At 34.8% G+C, this 20,692-nt stretch overlaps 2 protein-coding genes across 4 annotated transcripts; both read right to left on the reverse strand.

Moving 5' to 3' along the window:
* Window positions 1–851: 851 nt before the first annotated feature.
* On the reverse strand, window positions 852–3,753 carry LOC110820065 (Phototropic-responsive NPH3 family protein). Of its 3 annotated transcripts, none has more exons than XM_022049437.2 (5): window positions 3,428–3,753; window positions 3,243–3,331; window positions 3,080–3,149; window positions 1,651–2,988; window positions 852–1,570 (listed from the first exon to the last, which is right to left on the reverse strand). In XM_022049437.2, exons 2-5 carry the CDS (start codon window positions 3,278–3,280, stop codon window positions 1,010–1,012), a joined length of 2,007 nt encoding a protein of 668 aa, XP_021905129.1. In that variant the 5' UTR covers window positions 3,281–3,331; window positions 3,428–3,753; the 3' UTR covers window positions 852–1,009. The 3 variants fall into 3 exon arrangements, with proteins under 3 accessions (XP_021905129.1, XP_021905128.1, XP_088074056.1); XM_022049436.2 differs by having other exon boundaries at window positions 3,243–3,345; XM_088217930.1 differs by having other exon boundaries at window positions 3,080–3,159; window positions 3,243–3,753.
* Window positions 3,754–7,775: 4,022 nt separating this feature from the next.
* Window positions 7,776–15,410, reverse strand: LOC110820032 (Tetratricopeptide repeat (TPR)-like superfamily protein). The gene is made up of 6 exons (XM_022049400.2): window positions 14,914–15,410; window positions 13,108–13,364; window positions 10,115–10,315; window positions 9,123–9,213; window positions 8,438–8,714; window positions 7,776–8,352 (listed from the first exon to the last, which is right to left on the reverse strand). Exons 1-6 carry the CDS (start codon window positions 15,231–15,233, stop codon window positions 8,020–8,022), a joined length of 1,479 nt encoding a protein of 492 aa, XP_021905092.2. The 5' UTR covers window positions 15,234–15,410; the 3' UTR covers window positions 7,776–8,019.
* Between the last annotated feature and the right edge of the window lie 5,282 nt (window positions 15,411–20,692).

A 20,692-nucleotide genomic window follows, 5' to 3' on the forward strand; every position in this document is an offset into this window, starting at 1 on the left:
TCATAGAGATTCAACTAGTACGAACAGTATACAGAAGAACCATCGTACAAATCATCGTAGAGATTCTGCTAATGTGCGAACAGCATATTCAGTAAATAGAAGAACTATCGTACAAATTATCATAGAGATTCAACTAACACGAGCAGCATATTTAGTAAACAGAAGGATTGTCATACAAATCATCATAAAGATTCAACTAATACAAGCAACATATTTAGTAAATAGAAGAATCATCATACGAATTATGATCAACACCCTTAACTGCCACTAGATTTTATTAAGTCTTTTACTGACTTTTGCACAAAGCCGCTATAACATATTTCCACTAAAGACAGAAATGATCCCCGACTGCCACTATGAATCACTTACCCATTCTCGGATCCTTATCATTTCCTTATCTAAACTATAACCATGACCGTGACCCTATATATACCTAAGGCGTATCCCCTTTCATTAGAGGGAACGTCGACCATCATAGAGAATAGTTCAACAACACTTATTCAGAGGACAGGAGAAATAGAACCTAATTTGTCAAAAAGTACAAACTTCCACACATCATTTTTTTAATTTATTGGTTAAATAATATTAATATAATTATATTTTTAAAAAAATTAATATGCTTATATTTATATATGTAATATACTTATAAATGATTACATGTGTATATATAGTTTTATATATTTATAAATATAATTATGTTTTTAAATTTATTATTTAATATAATATTAATATAGTTATATTTTTAAAAAAATTATTATGTTTATATTTATATATGATTACATATATGTATATATAGTTTTATATATTTATAAATATAATTACGTTTTTAAATTTTTATTTATATACACCGATTTGAACTCTAACGGATTAAATTGTACCCGTCATTTAATTAAAAAAAAAATTGCATCGAATTTAATCCGAACGAGCAGAAGTCCGGGGCAAAAAGGAAAAGAAAAAAAAAGCCAAAAACAAAGTCACTGAGGGTTATGTTCCTGTACGAAAAAGTCTATTAATGATGCTGCTGGATTCTTCCTTTCCTCCCGTCCACGACCGTTGATTCGTGCGAATCACACACCTGGGTCTTGAACTTGCACCCCAATTTCCTACTCAACAACCAACTCTTCTTGGTCCCACTTTGTGGGCCAGCTTTATCAATCTTCTCGATCACTTTCTTCATCGTGGAACACTCCCGTTCTAGCTGATGCACTCGCGTCCTCATGCTATCCATGTCTAAGCGCAGCACCTGATTCTCCCTCACCGCTGCCCTCCACCCGATTCTCCTCTCCATTGCCCCTTCCTCCTCATCCTTTGCCTCCCCCTCATCCTCCTCTACCTGTCTTTGCATTAACGACGGCCTTCTCGAATCTGCCGGCGCTGTCTCCGCTGTCAGAAGAGTCCCGGCGATAGCCTGTCGGAGATGTAGTTGCTCGAAGAAAAGCACTTGCACTACCGCCCGCAATGGCAGCCGCTCGTTTTGCGCCGCGTGCGTGCAAGCCTCTATGGTTAGCTTTTGACAGTCCAACACTCCGCTTATCTTCTCTCTCTCTGCTTCATCTACCCATGGATGCGCCTGGTTTACAACGCTAAATTGTTAATTAGCAATGATTTTATACAAATTTGAATTTGCAAAGCGGAATGTGTTAGTTTTACCTTCAAATAAACGTCTACGGCTCTGTAGAGTCCGTCATCGAAGAGCCTGGCTTCCTCGGGGAGAGCAATTGCAAGATTAAACAACTTCTCCGGTTTCAGATTCGTATCTGATGCGATCTCCGAGAGATATCCGTCTATCAGCTTGCCTACGAGCATCAAACCCGGAGAACGCACCTCTCTATCGCCGACGTCGGCTTCAATTCCGTCTGTGTTTCTCTCTACATAATCTTCTAAAAAGTAACCTAAGATCCTCTCGACGCAGTCCACGTCGTACAACGTTTCATTGAGATAGGAATAGCTAGGGATCAGCAGATCGTCGAGCGTGGCTTGCTCGAGTTGCGATCCGATCTTCTTCTCCAACGCGGTGCGGCAAGCCTCGGATGCATTCAGTATCTTCGCGGTTCGCAACAAACCGAACAGAAAACGTGTTGTGATTGAAGATCTCGAGCTCTTCTCCAACGGAAGGTTCGAGATTATGGTCTCCAACAGTTCTCTCTGTTCCTGCTCTGATGCTATAGATGATGATGATGGCTTCCGGCTAGAACGTAATATGCCAGGAACATGCCTTCTACCATAGTACATGAGGCAACTCTCGATTATATCGGCGCTCAGATCTCGCGCTCTCATTGCAAGAATCAAACGCTTGAACAACGCGGGACTTAACTGTGCGAGATCTTCAAACCACGACTCGGCAGTAACACTTCTCCCCAAGTTCTTCCTCCTCAAACCGGCTTCGATCCCATTCCACAAGGCCTGGTTCGGCTCATTGATTCCGTCGCTGACTGGCCAACCGAACAACGTCGGATCTGCGGAGGAAGCCCTGCAAACAATGATATCAATGCATCTCTGCGTAATACCCAGTGACTCGGCTTGAGGCATCACGCACTCGCATGATTTTAGAGCCTTCACTGACTCCCTCAGGCTCTTGAAAACGCACTGCGAGAGAAACCTTTCGGTCTTGGAAATGAGATTGTCTTCAGAGTACTCCTCAGTCATCTCCAGAAACTCCCCGGCGCAGCGGAGAGGAGCGACATTAGAGGAAGAGAGATCGATCTTGACGCCATAGCAGAACTTAGCAGCCATCTCGAAAGAATATGACCCCCCGGGAAAATCCGGGAGGGCAATATGACAGTGATCTCCACCTTCTTCCTCCTCCACCTCGTCCGCATGCTGCTCCTCAATTTCATGATCTTGGTTTTCTTGTTGCCCTTCATGTTGCCGCTGCTGCTCTTTAGTGATAGCAGAAGATGGTGTTGCTTGGACTTTAGCAGCTGGAGATTTTGTCTCTTGCTCGGTTATAAGCTGGTGAAACTTTCGACTTTTTGACATCAAAGGAAACTGAAACATCATGGCCAAAAAAAGAAAGGAAAGCATTAAAGAAGAGAAATGGATCTGCATAATGTTGGACAATGTCAGGTATGAAACTAACCTTGTGTAGATGAAAGGTCATGTCGACGACTTCCACCACAATGTCGCTTGGCAAACCGGTGGTGCAAAACCTGCAAAATCCTGATGGTTTTTGAGCTTCACCAACATAGATATAATTTTTTTCTCTTTTTCTCTTTCTAATGTATAAGATGCAGATATCTAACCATGCTTGCCCTTTAGAGCTGGATTTCTCCGCCGCCATGTTTCTCTGTAAAATTTTGCCTCTTCTGGAAACCTAAACCAGATCCATCAACTGGGCAGTAGAAACTAAGCAATAATCAGGGAGCTAATGATCAGAAGAGAGAAGAAAAAAGAGGAAGAGATGTTGAATTTAAAAAAGAATCCAGACCTGACGAAGCAGGGTTAAGAGTTTCGAAAAAGGGCTCTTCATAAAAAATTTTCTATCTTTTTCTTCATTTGAACCACATTAGAATTCCAACTACTCTTCACACACACACACACACACACACACACACACACTCTCTCTCTCTCTCTCTCTCTGCGTAAAGACGCTCAAGAGAGGAAAATGGGGGAATAAATATTTCTTTATAAGTATAAATTTTCTCTTTCAATGCTAAAAAAAGACCCATCACTTCGTTGGTAATAAGCTTGCCAATTGCCAATTGCCAATTGCCAACTGCCAACTATCATACTTGGTGTGATTGCTGGGTGGCTACCCTTTTGCACTTGGGTAGACGATGGAATGTTTGATAAACCTAATTAATGGCCATGGAATGGGCCAGGCTAGCTTGCAATTTAACACCAAGCTCGTTAACTGTGACCCACCTGCTCATTAAACTTTTCAGATAAAAAAGAGGTGGATCAGTTCGTACCAAAAGTAAACTAAGCTAAAATTCGAACTTTTAACTTTGTCAGTATCAAAATAGAGACGTTTTAAGCACTTTGCTAGCAGTAGACAAGATAATATGGTAGATTACTAAAAAAATTTATTTGCATGTCTTGATTTGGAGGATCAGCTCTCACACAGATATGGGTTTAACCAAATGGAACTGGAAAGTTTGAATTTTAGCTGTCATTTGGACTATGACCTATGAAGTTCAAATTTATTTATTAGCAATAAATAGTCGCTGGCCACATCGAAGCCCATGAACAACTTCAATGCTTTTGGTATAAGTCAACAAATCTTGTGGAGTTTTCTGATTTGAAATTTCCGTCTGAAAGCTGTTTGCGTCTGTATTCATTTATAGCCGCATATCCACCAGTTTATGGCTGATCTTCCTTGCATTTATTGCCGTCGTTTATGAGGTGTATTTGTTTTATGAATAAGAAATCTGAGTAGTGGAGGGGGAGGAGAATATCCATGTGCTTCTTTTCATTGTGAATCTTCTGATTATATTTGGGTTTGAATGAGAATAGCAGATGAATTAGAAAATTGAGTAGTGGAGGAGGAGAAGAGTATCCATGTGCTTTTTTTCATTGTGAATCATCATTTCAAGAACCCATTTTAGTTAAGGAGACTAATCATTAGACAAAATACATAAAAGCAAGATGGGACTTGGGACTTGGTTGTGGGACATACCAATAACAAAAAGCCCAAGTTTTTACAAGTTCGTAAACATTGCTTTTCATTACATGTTATCATCTTGACAAACACTTATCTCCCTTTTTTGTTTTTTAGTATAGCCATAAAATTATTATTAATTGATATTAAGGATACATTATTTAATATATTTAAAATTTTACTTCTAAAATATTACTAACAAGAATAAGTTCTTAGAAGTAAAACGCAATTACATACTGTGATTAACTAGATTTACTACTGTTATCAAAGACATTTTACTCACCAAGTACAACATCTGTTTAGTGACTATGACAATTCAAGTTCAAATTTCGTCATATTTAAAATAAAAATTAGAGAACTATTGTTAATAGTTGTTGTCTATTTATTCATTTCTATAAATCCAATGTCACTTTAATATTAGTTTTTCCTCTCTCTCTCTCTCTCTCTCTCTCTCTCTCTCCTATTTGCTAGTACAAAAAGTTTTAATTTTTCTTTTCCTAAAAAGAAGAGGCGGCACAAGTATCATGAACAAATCATATAAGATAAACACCAAAACCCATGAGAGAGATAGCAGTTGATTTATTTGAAAGACTGAATGCGCCCCTGCGAAGGATAACCTGCTTTTATTTCTTTATATATATCTCCATACACTTATTAAAAAAAATTAAAAGGCTAGTTTTTGGTCAATAAAGTATTGGCCACAAGTATCCCTCCTTACAATTTTATTTTGAACAACATTATTTTGCTGAGCAAATAGTAGGATACAGCAGTATCCAACTAAAACTTCGCTATCATCCTCCATTATTTTGTTCTTGAAGCTACCCCACATTGATCTCTAACGCAATACCTACTAACCAGAATCCAAAGCAAGCTTAACATTTTTCTTATTTGCCTGCAAAAGCAAAACACCAAATAATCATTATCATGTTGGGTATATCACAGATTCGTATCAAACTGCTCCACCCAAATCATTCCCTATTCAATTTGTCAACTCTATAAATGCACACACAAATACTTACTAATTATTTTATTAATATTATTACTACATATAGCACCCAAATAGGAACTAATAAAAAGACGCGCAATCCCACATAAAAACATCACAATCTCTAACTAAAAAAAAAAAAAAACTACTTACTCAAATGAAATAGAGATACCTAATTCCGACCAAGATAATTAGAAGTTCCAACAAATAAAAATTTCAATAAATTTTTTAAAAAAATAATTCAACAGAAATTACTTATTTTTTAAAATATTATTATAAATTATATCTATATAAATTCTAATAGTTAACTTATACATATCATATTTTTTTTTAAATTTTTATTTTTCGAAATAATATCTCATCAACAGCACTATTTTAATATACACTTTTAAGAATACTTTATAGAATTAATTAAATTTAACGTGATAATATATACTTTGTATATCTCCTATAGATATCTATTGACTCTAAATATATATAGATATATAAATATATTGACTTTAATTTTATACATCTGCTGGGGTTTTTATGTACCCAATTTATTTTGAACATTAAAATGAAAATAACAAACCTGAAAGGAATAGTCAAACTTTATCACCCGTAGGAGCGGTCTGCTGCTGCCGTGCATCTATCTGATGATTAGAAGCAGCAGCAGGAATAACAAGGCCAGGCCATGAGCGGCATGTACAATGCTTTCCCTTGTCAATGCTTGCATAAAGCGTGGTCAAATGCTTACCACAACCCCCCCATGAGTACTTGCCGCACTGCTTGCATTCCACCTTATAGCACATATCAATATTATTTTTTCAATTTTTATATTGCTTGCTTTAAGTTTATTACGTCATATATATAGTGATCACATGGCCTCGGTTTAACCTTCATTTTGTTTTGGTCCTTTTATGATGATTTCTTCATCTTGAAAATATCGCTTCTTTGTTCTAGTTCATATCTATTGGCTACTTGGCAACAAAGGCTGTTAGCTGGCGATATATATATATATATATATATATATATATATATATATTGTTTATAAATTTGAATGCCAAGTTTTAAAAATATTAAAAAAAATAAAAGAATACATGTTCTCTTGTGAGTGAAAAAAAAATATTTTTTTTATTAAGAGATTATATTATGATGTTGGTAATTTAATTTTGTTATAATTATTAAAAAAATAAATTTAATAATAAAACAAATATTTGAAATTTTATTAATAAAAATAATATAAATTTTATATTACTCATAAGAAAACTTCACACCTCAAACTTATTATGCATTACTTTTGTTGAAATTAACAAATCTCACTCAATTCTTTTCATTTCAAACCTCAATATGTTGTTTCTCTTCTGTCTAAACTATATATATAAGCACCAAAATTACCTCACTGCCTTTTCCCTCTTTATTACTGATTAATTCCTGCTTAGTTTTCCAACAAAATCAATTTGAGTTTAATTTTCCAACAAAATTAATTCAATCTTAATTTTCTAACACATTATCATCAATTTTGTTACTAATGAACTATTGGCAGTGAAAAAGTAACCATATATCCTTCAATCATCTATTGTAAAATATTTTTACAAGGGAGATTCTATGATACCCCAAAGTAAAAAGGTGTGTATTGGTACCTTTTCACAAGGGATATAATTTTTTCTCTTATTTAATATTCCTAATTTGTTTTACGAACTCTTTTATTAAAAATATTACAAATGGTTGAATGAATAAACGTCTAATTTAGTTATGAGTAATACTGAAAAGAAGATGTTTAAAATAGATTTCATTTTTATCAGATCTGATATTTTTAGCTTATTTGTTTATATCTATAAAAAAAAAAAACAAATTTTAACTTCAATTTTAATCTAAAATGCTTTTGATTTTACTCATTTAGTTGTAAAATACTTTTTAAATCCAAATTTGCCACCCTATCTCAACTCGGGTTTGAACTTTCGAAGATCATCCCTGGATGCAGCTCATTACACAGGTAGCCTAACAAGCACACAACACAACAATCCTTCTGCATATATAAATGGTCTTTTCCCCATAAGGTTTGCAATCAGTACTCTTCCATCAGATTAGGTATCATCAATTCGTATTTCAAACACTCTTTCATAGTCTTCTACACATGCCATGATTTCAAAAGTTCATCACATCCAATGACAAGTGAAAATAACACCTTTTGGGCCAAACAAAAGCATATGTTAGCATAGTCTTCTTCTACTTCCCGAACTCATTTAGTCATATGGATATGATAACAGAATACTTAAGACCTACTTCAGAAAACAAGCACAGCAAGCAAACTATTGCCTGCAAGGCCAGTTAAGCAGTTTACAAGGACCCATCCTCAAAAGACATTTTACATTCTAGAATTTTACAGCTCCCTAAAAATTTCCTTCATTGATATTAAAATCCCTGAGCATGAATTTGCCCAAATAAAAATCCATCAACATGCATTACCATCTCCTGTATCAGATGATGAACCCAAGGAGGGTTTCTTCACTGCACTTGATTCTGCATGGCTTGCATTCATCAGCACTCGCTTGACACCCCTTCCTACAACACCAAGATGGGTCACTCCAGCAGCCCCATTGGTGTGAGCAGTGGAAACAGTTGGAGACTCCAAATCTGAATTGCTTTTAAGAGTCCCCATCTGAGAAGAGTCTACCACAGCTGATGGTGCAGCCTTATCAGCAACCTCTGCCTTTATTGACGGTATACCCAGGATCTCTGACAGGATAGATTTTGGGTTCAGTGCCAGCTGTTGTAGATCTTCAAGCTGCAAATGCAATAGTCAAAATTAATTCAGGAGAATTATTAGATAGAAATATTTCCAGTTCATAGAAGAATTCAACTGCAATTGCCTTCTTTTCCAGATCCTCTAAGAGACTAGACAGTGTTTCAATTTCTGCTTCTTTATCTGTTACAGATGATTCAGTCTGGTGGGACACACTTGCAGACTGTTGGGTGCCATCATCAATTTCAGAGGCAACCGATGCCGTTGCAGATCCTCCAAAACTCTTCACTTCATTCATGAGTCGCTGCACCCTTGATTTGCAGATGGAAATAGCCCTCTGGCAATACGGAATTGCTTCCTGAGGCTTAGAACCAATTTCCAGACACAAACATATGCGGAAATTTCTGAATCATGGAGTTAAGACATGTCAAGGTGAAAGAAGTAAATAGAACATACTCCAAGAATTAAAATGTTTTAAGACCCACATTCGACTATGGCAATTACCATCTTCACCTACATGACAGTGATTAATTCAAACTTACATCCTCATTCTACTAGATAGTTAGGGTTTATGTCAATTAAACAAAATAAGTATTAAATTGAAAGTCTAGGTATGGGTATTTCTTGGATCTTCTAAAAGAAGATATTGTAAGTTTCAATATGAATAATTTATGTCAAAAAAAAGTTCCAATATGAATAATTTATGTCAAAAAAAAATTCCAATATGAATAATGATACGTATTGTAAAACAGGTTCATTACTCAAGGACGTTCATTAGTACACATCATATATACCAAAAGACAAAAGGATACAGTTCAGCAATATGTCGACTGTCAGGTTCAACAAGCTGGTCCAAAATGGAAAGCGCTTTCTGGTAGTCACTCAAAGAAGATTCAAAGTCCTCTACATGGAGATAAGAAAGATCAAACATTCTTTGCACCAAAAAAGGCTTTTCATCAAGTCAACAACAAAAACTTGTATAAAACGTGCCAAACTAAATAATTCAAGATATCTTCGTCCAAAAAGAAAACAAGGCTTATGTAACAGTTTGGTGAATTTATACAGGATAGAAAAGAATGTCACTGGATGAGTGAAATAAAGAAAAGTGAAGTGCTTGATAGATACAAGTTTGGACTGGATAACGCTACATACAATTACTTTAAAACTCTTGAATTATTTAACTTGTATATTATATGTTGATTTATTTAAATTTAATCCATGATCGATAAACTAATATCTTAATTAACATGGATTAAATTAATGTATAATTGTTGTTAATAAATAAATTTTTGGTAAAAGTTAAATTATTAATACTAGATTACAATTATAAAAATTTAACAGTTAAATTAATATTGTTGGAGGTGTACTTCTTTAATTATGGTCTCAAAGTGTTTGAAAAAAAAGAGTACATACTCTTTTCCCTTTTTCCTTTTTCTGAGACAAGCATATACTCAACTTGAAAATCCAAGCTCCAACTATCAAAGAAATAAATTTTAAGATTAAGAAAAAATAATAATCCGATGCCAAATAAGAAGATCCGAAAGAAAGATAATAAACAAGAGAGGACTATTTGAGGAAAACAATAGTATTTTTGGTGAGAACAACTTTGCTCCCCCATTTTGTAGTAGCAAATTTGTTGTAATTTTTGGTGGTTTTTATGCTGTCAAATTTCAACTAGGTTTTAGTAGCATTTCAACATTTTTAGCATCAAACAAAGAAATTAACTCTATTGTTCTGTTCAGTATTAAAATTTTATTATCACCAAATACTACCATAAAATCAACAAGAAACTTCATTATCAGACCTCTTTCAAGAGAAACTTCAGCCAATGTTGATAGTATCTCCACTTTCTCCATTGTGTCACCTGAGTGCTTTTCAGCAATTGCCCTGGCAATATCTAGCATCTTCCAGGACAAATCCAGATCAGATTCATCTTCATCAGCCTCAGTAAGGTCCTCATTGTCACTATCATTTCCATTTTCTTCCTGATCTTTCTCAGTAGAAACTGCAACGAGAAGAAGAGAGCAGAAAATTGGTGACATATTTACTTCCTGTCAATATCCCTGGTAACTAAAGTAAAAAAAAAAATGATGATAAAGAATCAAACAATACCAGCAAAAGAATTGCTGTAAACTAAGAACTTTATAGATTTAGGCAACAAAAACCATTCTTGGACAATTGACAACCAGATTAGGGTGCAGAAATATATTCAGCTATACTAGTGCATCCAGACCCAGGTCTTTGCTCCTTGTTATGGATGGATAATTGTTGCATTTGCAAAAGAACATAATAGTAATAATAAAAAAAATTGCTTCTGTACATATACTTCTGCTTAAATGAGTTCTGAGAAATAGCTAACACTTCCATTTCCCTACAAGATAAAGCTGCACCTTAAACCAACCAGCCGCATAGAAGCTGCATAAAATGCCTGAACTGGCTTACACTCTCTGCAACTTTGCTAGTTAGATGGTTGGTTGGGACTCCGGACCCACTAGCCACAATAATAGTTATCATTTATTTAAAGAGCAATATCTGATACGCATAATACTAAGGCCTAGATTGAAAGAGCCCAACTGAGTCAATTCCCATTCAATTTACCATATTCCTTTACTTAATTACTAAGACTAATCATGATGCCTAGAATTTTACCATAAATTTATATTTGAACTACCTCCCAATCCCAATTTGAATTTCCAGATGGATCTTCAATTCTTACTTTTCTGAAGGAATGATGAAGAAATTTAACAAAATGAACCTTACAAGTCGACAAACTAAAGCTTGAAAAGTTCACCAAGGACAATTTTCCAAACATCAAGAAGTATAACATAAATGCATTCCAAATTAGATAGCCCAAAGATAAACATGTCTTCCTTTCTTCCTTAGTAGGATGAAGGAAATATTTTGTCAAAGATTATTCAAAGGAAAGTTTACATGTAAGTGTTGGAACATTGATGTGAGTCAAGGTAGCCTAGAAGAGTTCCGAGACATGGGAGACCATTCCCACGATCAAGTAGCAACCCATGAGCACACAGGACCCCACAGAAACAAGGAATGTGCCCACGAAGAGTTCGCCCGTGAAGAATCCCGCAGACGCACGGCAACCCGCCGAATGGGGGATTTTTCTGTGGGAAGGAGGATTTCTACTCACACAAGGATTCCCGCGACTTTGGCATGGAGAGCTTGGATTCCAGCCCAATTTCAAGCCCAACAATAGCCCACAAGCAACTATACAACATGTGGACATTCAAGACGTGGACTTGGACAAATTGGAAAGGGAATTATGATGCCCAATGGGCCAGTTACAAGATCAAGGTCCAAAATGCTTCAATAAGCCTTCCAATTGTTTGTACAAGATTGGATCAATGAAGGAGAGTTGGATGCCCACAAAGAAGCAAGAAAAGGCACATGAGGCCTTGGGAACATGCAGCCCAAGCAGCCCATGCATGTGAACCTAATTGTTCACATAGCTAGCCAAGAGGAAAGGGGAGAGAAGAACCCCGCCAATGCGGGAATCCTTCTCCCATGAGGAGACGATTTCAATTCGCAAAATTAAACGAAGAAAAGACCTTGTTGGCGTTGGATTCAAGACCTACTAGAGATCGGATTTGTGGCAAAAAGGAGAAACCTGAGATCTATTTTGAGGACTCATACTTCAACTTTTGTTCTTCATGAATCATATTTTATTGAAGGAGATTCCTAGAAGATGAAGGAAGATCAAGAGAAGAAGAATTCCCAAGCCAAAACCGAATTCCTCCTTGGAATTCTACTAGAAAAAGGAGTTCGATTTCCATTTAAAATTGGAAACCTTTTTGAGCATCTTCAACACAAACACTTCAACAACAAATTAATAAAATATTGGAAGCATAATCCGAATGCAAGTAGAGATAGAATTCAGCCACGCCAAGGATTTCTTCCCAAGAGAGAAGTCTTCTTATTTTATTTGGTTTTTATCTTTTTAATTATTATTTTGATAATTTCCTAGATTAAGTAGTCACTAAAATTATTCTAAAATTTTAATTTTTGAGTTTACGTAGAATTAGCTAGATGAATGTCAATATAAAGGGCTTACCATTAGATTGTAATCGTCACTTTTCAAATTAATAAAATTCAAGAATTTTTCTATAGCTTTTGCTTTTGTGAGTGTCCTTTAAGGACCGTCTCATTGACTCAAAGATTAAATTTACTTATCGAGATAATCTCGTAGCGTCTTTTCAATTTTAATTCTACGTTCCCAATTACCTTAGTTTGCATTTACAAGTTGAATGTGGGTTAGGTAGAGAGAATTTATTAGGGATTTTAGTTTTGTATGCTAAAATTGTATGCAGAGTTCTAGATTGAATGTGTAAATCCTAAGTTCTGCATCAAACATGCTTTGAGAAACAGTAGCAATTAATCTCCAGACTTATATCCCATCTAAACACAGATGATGAGGATACAAACCTCACTCACGACAGAAAGCACCATAATCTTCCTCAAGCTGGGAATCGTCAATGCAAAAGAAGAGCCATCATATTCTGCTCTCACAAGCATGGGATATTGATTAAATTGTGCATGAAGATAGATAAGAAAACTTCCTAATGTGGATTTTAAGGCTGAGATTTACAATTAATCTGGTGGCAATTGATCTAAAGGATTTATACCGAAACTATCACTAAGTAACTTCCCAATCCAACAAACATAGGAAATTGAAAAGATATCACACATCAGCAAGTCCAAGTAGAAGCATATAAAAGAACCAAACACATAAAGAATAAGATTCTACACAACTTATACACAATTAGCAGTAGACATACTAACCATCATCAATTTCTCCTTCCTGCTGAACTGAATTTCCATCTTGCTCAATTTTACTTGAAACAGAAGCAGCAGAAGATTCAGAATTTGCAACATTCTTAGCAGGTCCCTCTTTATCAGATTCTAGCTGGGATTCCCCTTCCTTTTTGGGCACATTACCCAATGGATCAGCCTCCTCCTGAGCCTTGTACAGCAGTGCTTGCCCATACTGATAGTACGCATTCAAGCATTCAAAAGCAAGTTCACCATAATGTGCAACCCTAATGATACAGATATAACTTCCATCATTAGTAAACTGCTCTTATTTCTTTAATACAAGGGCGGTAGGATAGACAGGTCTAAAACTGTTTGTTCCCATATCTCTTTAATGCAAGAAGCAAAAAATTCCAATACTTTAAGAGCTATACATAGCAGAACAAGTGAATGGGTTAGAATTTGAAAAGGCCAATTCAATGAGAGGAAATTCATACCACTCACAGAGATCACATAATAGGTGACCATTTTAGATACTGAAGTATGAAATATGCAAGTAAAGGCTTTCAAATAACACTATCTTCTTTTTATTTAAAAAAAAAAAGGCTTTCAGATAGGTTAGTGTAGGGCATGGGTTCAATCCCGCGAGCAGCTTAGTGTGCTGTAATAAAAATTTACATGTAGCAAAAAACCAATAATAGATGCTTGGAATAAAAACACTGTAAAAAAAAAAAATTATGATCCAGTCTTCATCTTTTGAATAAACATTACAATTCAATCGAACATATTAATTGTAAACATTAAAATTATTGTTAAAGCACAATCATTTTTTTTCTCACAAGGACATGCAACAAGCTCCTCTCTGAAGTAAAACACATAAATTTGAAGAGGAATATTGATCAAAATTGATAAGAGATTTTAGTTAGTCAAGCTTCTCCACCACAGTTCTCCAAGGTCCCTTTCGGATTTTGGTCAAGAATTGATGTTTTTTCTATTTTAAAAGAATTTTTGTGTCAAAAAAGTTTTCTAACAATAATTTAAACCTCTATCAACATATCGACTGAGATGTAATGTTCATCGTAAACATACACTTAATTGTATTTTTTTAAACTAATAGACCAAGGAATCATAAAGCAAAAACTAAGGACATTTTGATAATATATCCTAATATTTATCAGTAAAAGTATCACAATTCCTTTTTTATAGCCTAGGAATAAGACTCATGATCTCCACTGAGAGATTTTTCTTACCAGTTTGACTATAAGAGGCTACTACAATTTCTTGATCCACCACGATTCTTTTATCTACTTTCATTCAAAACTTAATCTAACTACATCATTTTTTAAAAAGTTTTTCGGTCTCTTTTTCTTTATTAGAAATTTATTTGCTGCATATTCAGCAGAGAGAGTCATGACGAAAACACTAATCTAACCTTGAACAAAAAAGTATATATTAAAGTAACAGTTAAAAAATGTTCGGTTTGATACGACATGCAGTTTCAATTAAAAAGTCCGTAATTATTCCAATACAAATTGCTAAAACAAGTGTATTTTATAATGATTCCCAAAAAATAAAAATAAAAAAAGAAAGAAAGAGCTTCCCACGATGACCCTTGACATAACAGTTAGCATAGAAACATTCTCGGTGGACAAGCCCTAGAAAATCCTAACACTCTCGCCCATGGATAAACGCCAAAGCAGAAGCATTTTCCTTCTTTAACCAATAAATTTCCAGTAAAAGAACAAAGATAGAAAATCAAATAGAAAGAAACGCAAACATAGAAAAGAAATTTTAAGGGAAAACAAGGAGAAAAAAGAAAGATAAAAGGAGACCAACTTGATTTCAAGTGCGCGGCTAAAGCACTCGACAGCTTCAGCGTAATCTCTCTCCTTGAGGGCCTTAGATCCTTTCTCCGCTAACTCAACGACGAACTCCAGCGTCCTCTCCCCCTCTCCAGCGGAAGTGAGAGCAGAATCCTCAGCATTTCCGTTTTCATTGTTGTTGCTCGAATCAGCTCCGCCCTGAGTACCGGTTTCGATACTACACTCTATTGAAGGTTGAGTATCTTCGGTTTTCATGTTTCTCGACAGTGGAACTAGGGTTTCGTCCGCCATTGTTACTGACGCTTCTGATGCTGGAGCTTCCTCTTCCACCATGGTCTTTCGCCTTTGATTAGTATAATTGTTTTCTTCCCTGCACTCCAAAACCCTTTCTGGTGCAAAACGAAAATCACTTACCAATTTATCTATATACGTATATGCGCGGATAGACGCAAGACCGTGTTTGGGAACGCGTTTAACTAGGCTCCCTATATGATTTGGCCAAAATGAAAGCGGGTCAGCTAAATGAGCATTTTGGCAGCTAAAATTTAAATGCCTTCAAAATTTGTAGCACGTCTCACAAATATTACACCGCATAATATTCTTTTCCCCTAATTAAGGGCCCGTACTCATAAGCTCATTTTATAAAATAAGATATTAGTAAGTAAATTTATTTATGTCTTTATTATTAGGGAAATGAATATTTTGGCAGCTAAAATTTAAATGAGTTCAAAATTTGCCACACGCCTCACTAATATTGCACCGCATAATATTCTTTTCCCCTAATTAAGGGCCCGTAATCATAAGCCCATTTTATAAAATAAGATATTAATAAGTAAATTTACTTAGGTCTCTATTATTAGGGAAATGAGCGTTTGGGCAGCGAAAATTTAAATGCGTTTAAAATTTGCCGCACGCCTCATAAATATTACACCGCATAATATTCTGTTCCCCTAATTAAGGGCCCGTGATCATAAGCGCATTTTATAAAATAAGATGTTAGTATGTAAATTTACTTATGTCTCTATTATCACCGGTACAAATCTAGTAGTTCAACTCTAGTGCTCTTATAGGGCCAAATAGGAAAATAAAAAATTAATGTAAAAAATAACCAACTAACCATTTTAGTTAGTTGAATAAGTGTGATAGAAACAAAGATTAATATTTTGATATAGACATGAATTCAAAAGACATTAAAAAGAAATATGAAGAAAAGATTACAATGCCAGTTGGTCCAATCACAAGATTTCAAGCTAATAAGCTAAAACATACTTTTTAAGGCTTTGTATAAAGATGGAGACAATAAAAACTTAGCATATGTGGATTGTTTGAAAAATGAAAGAAGCCAAAGAAAATCATTAATTTCATCCAAGTGTATGGATATAATTTAGAATGAATGTTTATGATCATTTTGGTTATTTCATAAATAGTAAATTATGTTCATATTTTCTTAGGTCATTTAAGTTATATTTATGTTTTCTTAGTTCATCTAATTATGATTATTTGACAGAATCTAGGTGTTTTAGCCGATAAATATCTTATTTTCAATGTAATATGACACACTTCGATTATTGAATAAATTTTATTGTCTTCGGTAGAAATTTGACAAGTGAGAATTCTTATTTTTCTTGTTGCATTAAGAATTGAATTAACTTATCAAGTTATCTTGTGGAATTTATTCATTCTTGCTTTTTTCATCCCAATCACCCAAATACTCAATTACAGGTTAGTTGTGGGTTTGGTAGGAGAATTTGTTTAGTATTCAAAGTTTTCTATGTTAAATATATATGTGGGGTTCTTGATATAATCTTTGATCATTGGGTTCCGCATCAGCTTGGTATTAAAGTTTTGGTCTTGGATAAATCTTTAGGTATCATTTGTGTTTGATTTATCTAAGTTTATTTTCTTGTTCTTATTTATTTAGACTGTTCAACTTCTATCTTTGTTATTCTTAATTCTGGTTGTACCTTATTCTTATTCTTCAATTTTGTGTTTTTTGTCTTTTCATATTTTGTTCTTGTTAACTGAATTAAAAAAAAATCAAAAGAAAAATTTAAAAAAAAAAGAAGAAAAGAAATATCAGAATCGGCTTCTATTGCAAAAGAGAAAAGGTGTATTCATTGAACTTTCAATTCTGTCAATCTTAGTCAAAGTGCATCCACTTCACATATATTGTCTCATAATAGCATAGTTGTTATTGTTTAGAGTGTAGCTTACATTGGGAATAAATTATAGGTTTACATATTCAGATTTCTCATTAATAGTGATCTGAATTCTATTATCATTAGTCGAAAATCATTTGTTTACATTCTTAGTTTCGTTTCTTCATATACCTTTTATGATAACCCAAATGCTAATTAAAACATAAGGGTGTCATATACAGAAACAGATTAAGAGTGCATAAAGATAAAATATATGCAGCAAAATACATAATTACAAATTCCTTACAAAATAATAATAGAGTTTCATACAACACTGAGGCAGAAACAAAATTTAATTATAAGTCTCTATAAAAGATGGACTCATCAGAGTGTGGGACAACTATGCACTCATAACAGTTCATGGATCCACAAGATCCTCAAAGGCTTCAAGGGGTTGATCAACGATCGGTTCCTCGTTATCTTCTTCATCTGAATGGGGCATGTAAATGAGTGAGTTCCATATATTTAGTAAGAAAAACAGTATTTAAATAATATCATAAGATTTCAAAGGGTATTTAAAAGTACCATCATTTTTTACCATCAGGAGTCGTGTAAGGGGTTCTTTAATAATTATAAAAATATTTTTTTTATTAAAAAAAACATCAAATCTATCATGTCAAAGTCATATCATATTAATCAAATTAATCATGCTGAAAATAAAAAAAATTAAACATATCATGACATGCACTTTATTTCATTTTATTTTTTGTGCAAATTCGTTCTGACTTCTATTTACTGAGGGCAATACAGATTTTCGACTACCCATTGAAATAATTAATTTAATTTATGCTATAACAGTAATTTGCGGCTTGCTAAACCAATAATACATTTATGACTTGGCAAACCATGACACGATCTATGACCATAGTCGTGTCAACCACAGTGGTCTTATATATAAACTATGGCCACAGATGTACTTCGCCAAAGGTGATCCTTACTCATATTGTGTCACTACTCTCGTCAAAAGGTACACCGTCATTTATAGAGAGCAGTCATTTCATGTCTTTTCAGACCAGATAGGGGAGAAACAAAAATCCTTCATAGATAAAAAGTTTAACGAAACATTTTATGAATCATACATGTTGATACCAATATACAGTTCTCATGTTTAAAAATCACTTCATGCTTTATTACTTTACCATCGTACAATGCATCATGCATCAACATTTATCCCAAAAATTTAATCATCTAAATTAAACATGCAAATAATTGATTTATATATGTTTATAAAACATGCATTAACACTTAAATCATTTTATTTAAGCATATAGAATTAAACATGCAACCATTTAATTTAAACTTTGATAATTTAACCTAGAAATACTCCTTAGAATGTTTAAAAGTAAATACTAAATTCCTTATTGAAACTTGGGTGTTTTTTACCCTTTTTTTTCTTTTTTTTCCTCTCCTTCTCTTCAAGATCACTCTCTCTATCTAAAATCCTTTGGTGGATAGAAGAATGAAGTGGAAGTGATGAGGAAATAGTGAAGTGGGGGTCTCTATTTATAACCATTATATTTGCACTAAATGGCAAAATTTGGTGAAGAAAGAAAGTCAAGATGAAATGATGAGATATGATGACCAATGGATGGATGATGCGACGTGATGGCAGCATGAAAACTAGAGGCACGCCACCCAAATGGTGGTGGCATGCTGCCCAAGTCAGCGGTGCGCGGCGCCCATGAGGGCGATGCGCACTATCTGAGACAGTACTTGTTGCCCCAGCTAGCCGCGCTCGGTGGGATCACTGGGCGCGCAGAGTCGCGTGTAGACCGTGCCTCACGCCCCCTGTAGATAGGACATGCACACAGGTGCATGTCCTGTGCTAGCCGCGCACGCGTGCTTATGCGAAGCCTGCGTGGGTAGGATCTTTCCTGCGAGATTTTTCACCGTTTTTTCTCTATTTTTGCCTAACATCTTTTTAATTAATTTTAAATACAAATTATCTACAAATAAATTAAATAAAATAATTTTAATAATTATTTAACTAAATAAATACGAAATTAAAATATAAAATTTATCCAGAAATTCAAAATATAAAATTTAAAGAGTTTAAACAGCCTTAGGGCGTGAATAAATAGGGGTTCATATTATAAATTAAGCACAAAGGTTTTTAAGGTGTTACATTCTCTCACCTTAGAAAATTTAGTTCCCCCAAATTTGTCATGAATAGGTTGGGGAAACTTCTCTCGCATTTTACTTTCCAATTCCCATGTCGCCTTCTCCAGAGTATAGTGTTGCCACTGCATCTTCACCAGAGGGATCCTCTTGTTGTGTAAAACTTTGTCGGTTCAATCAAGGATTTCTCTAGGGAGCTCCTCATAAGTCATATATGGTTGAACTTGCATTTCTTGGTGAGGAATGATATGGGAAGGGTAGGGTGATACCTTTTGAGCATGGAGACATAGAAAACATAATGCAGACCCGCAAATTATGGAGTTAGAGCAAGGCAGTACACCACAAGTCCGATATATTTCACGATAAAAAAGGTCCGATGTAATAGGGGCTCAAGTTACCCTTCTTACCGAATCACATTTTTTCCTTGTAAAAAAAGATCTTAAGGAAAACTTGATCACCAATAGCAAATTCTAGGGGTCATCTATAGTTGTCATGTAGATTTTCTGGTGACTTTGAGTGGTGACTAAGTTCTTTCGAATGATGACGACTTTCTCGATAGTCTTTTGGATGTAATTAGATCCGAAACGATGTTTGTTCCTGATTTCATTCTAACAAGTGGAAGAACGACCGGGCCTACCATACAAGGCTTCATATACATCCATGCCGATTCTGGAATGATAACTATTATTATAAGCAAATTCACACAAGGAAGATACTCATACCAGTTATCGCCAAAGTTGAGGACACAAACGCGCAATATGTCTTCGATTGTCTGGATAGTATGTTCAGACTAACCATCAATTTGAGGATGATAGGTAGTACTGAAGTACAATCCTGAACTAAGTACTCCTTAAAAGCTATCCCATAAATAAGAGGTGAACTAAGAATCTTTGTCTGATACAATGGATAAAGGAATGCCATAGAGTTGAACAATTTTATCGATGTACAGGATGACTAATATGCTGGTAGAATATGTAGTTTTGATTGATAAAAAATGGGCAGTCTTGGTCAATCTGTCAATGATGACCCATATTGCATTGCGATCGAAATAAAATATGGGCAAATTGATAACAAAGTCCACGATCACAAGCTCCCACTTCTAGTCCGAAATAGGGAGGACTTACAACAAACTGCCGGATCTCTAGTGTTCAGCCTTAACTGTAACGACCCTGGAAATTTAAAAAGAAATGTATAAAATAATTTGAGTGCGTAAGCAAAATAAATGTTAAGGTTAACATCCCTTACACAATAACTCAAAAGTACTAACAAACATTACGGAACAAATTCTTTGAAAGAAATACGAAAAGTGGAAAAAAATAAAGAAAACTATAAAGTATCTAGCATCTACTCGTAGCCTTCTTGCGGATCGGGCTCGGGAATCGGGTCCTCTTGATCTGAAATGGTTAAATAAGGGATGAGTTACACTAGCCCAGTAAGGACATCACAATATATCGTTGTCATAGAAGTAAAGGTTGG

Source organism: Carica papaya, chromosome 4 (genome assembly GCF_054855325.1).
Source record: "Carica papaya isolate Zhongbai chromosome 4, ASM5485532v1, whole genome shotgun sequence".
Lineage (NCBI taxonomy): Eukaryota > Viridiplantae > Streptophyta > Magnoliopsida > Brassicales > Caricaceae > Carica > Carica papaya.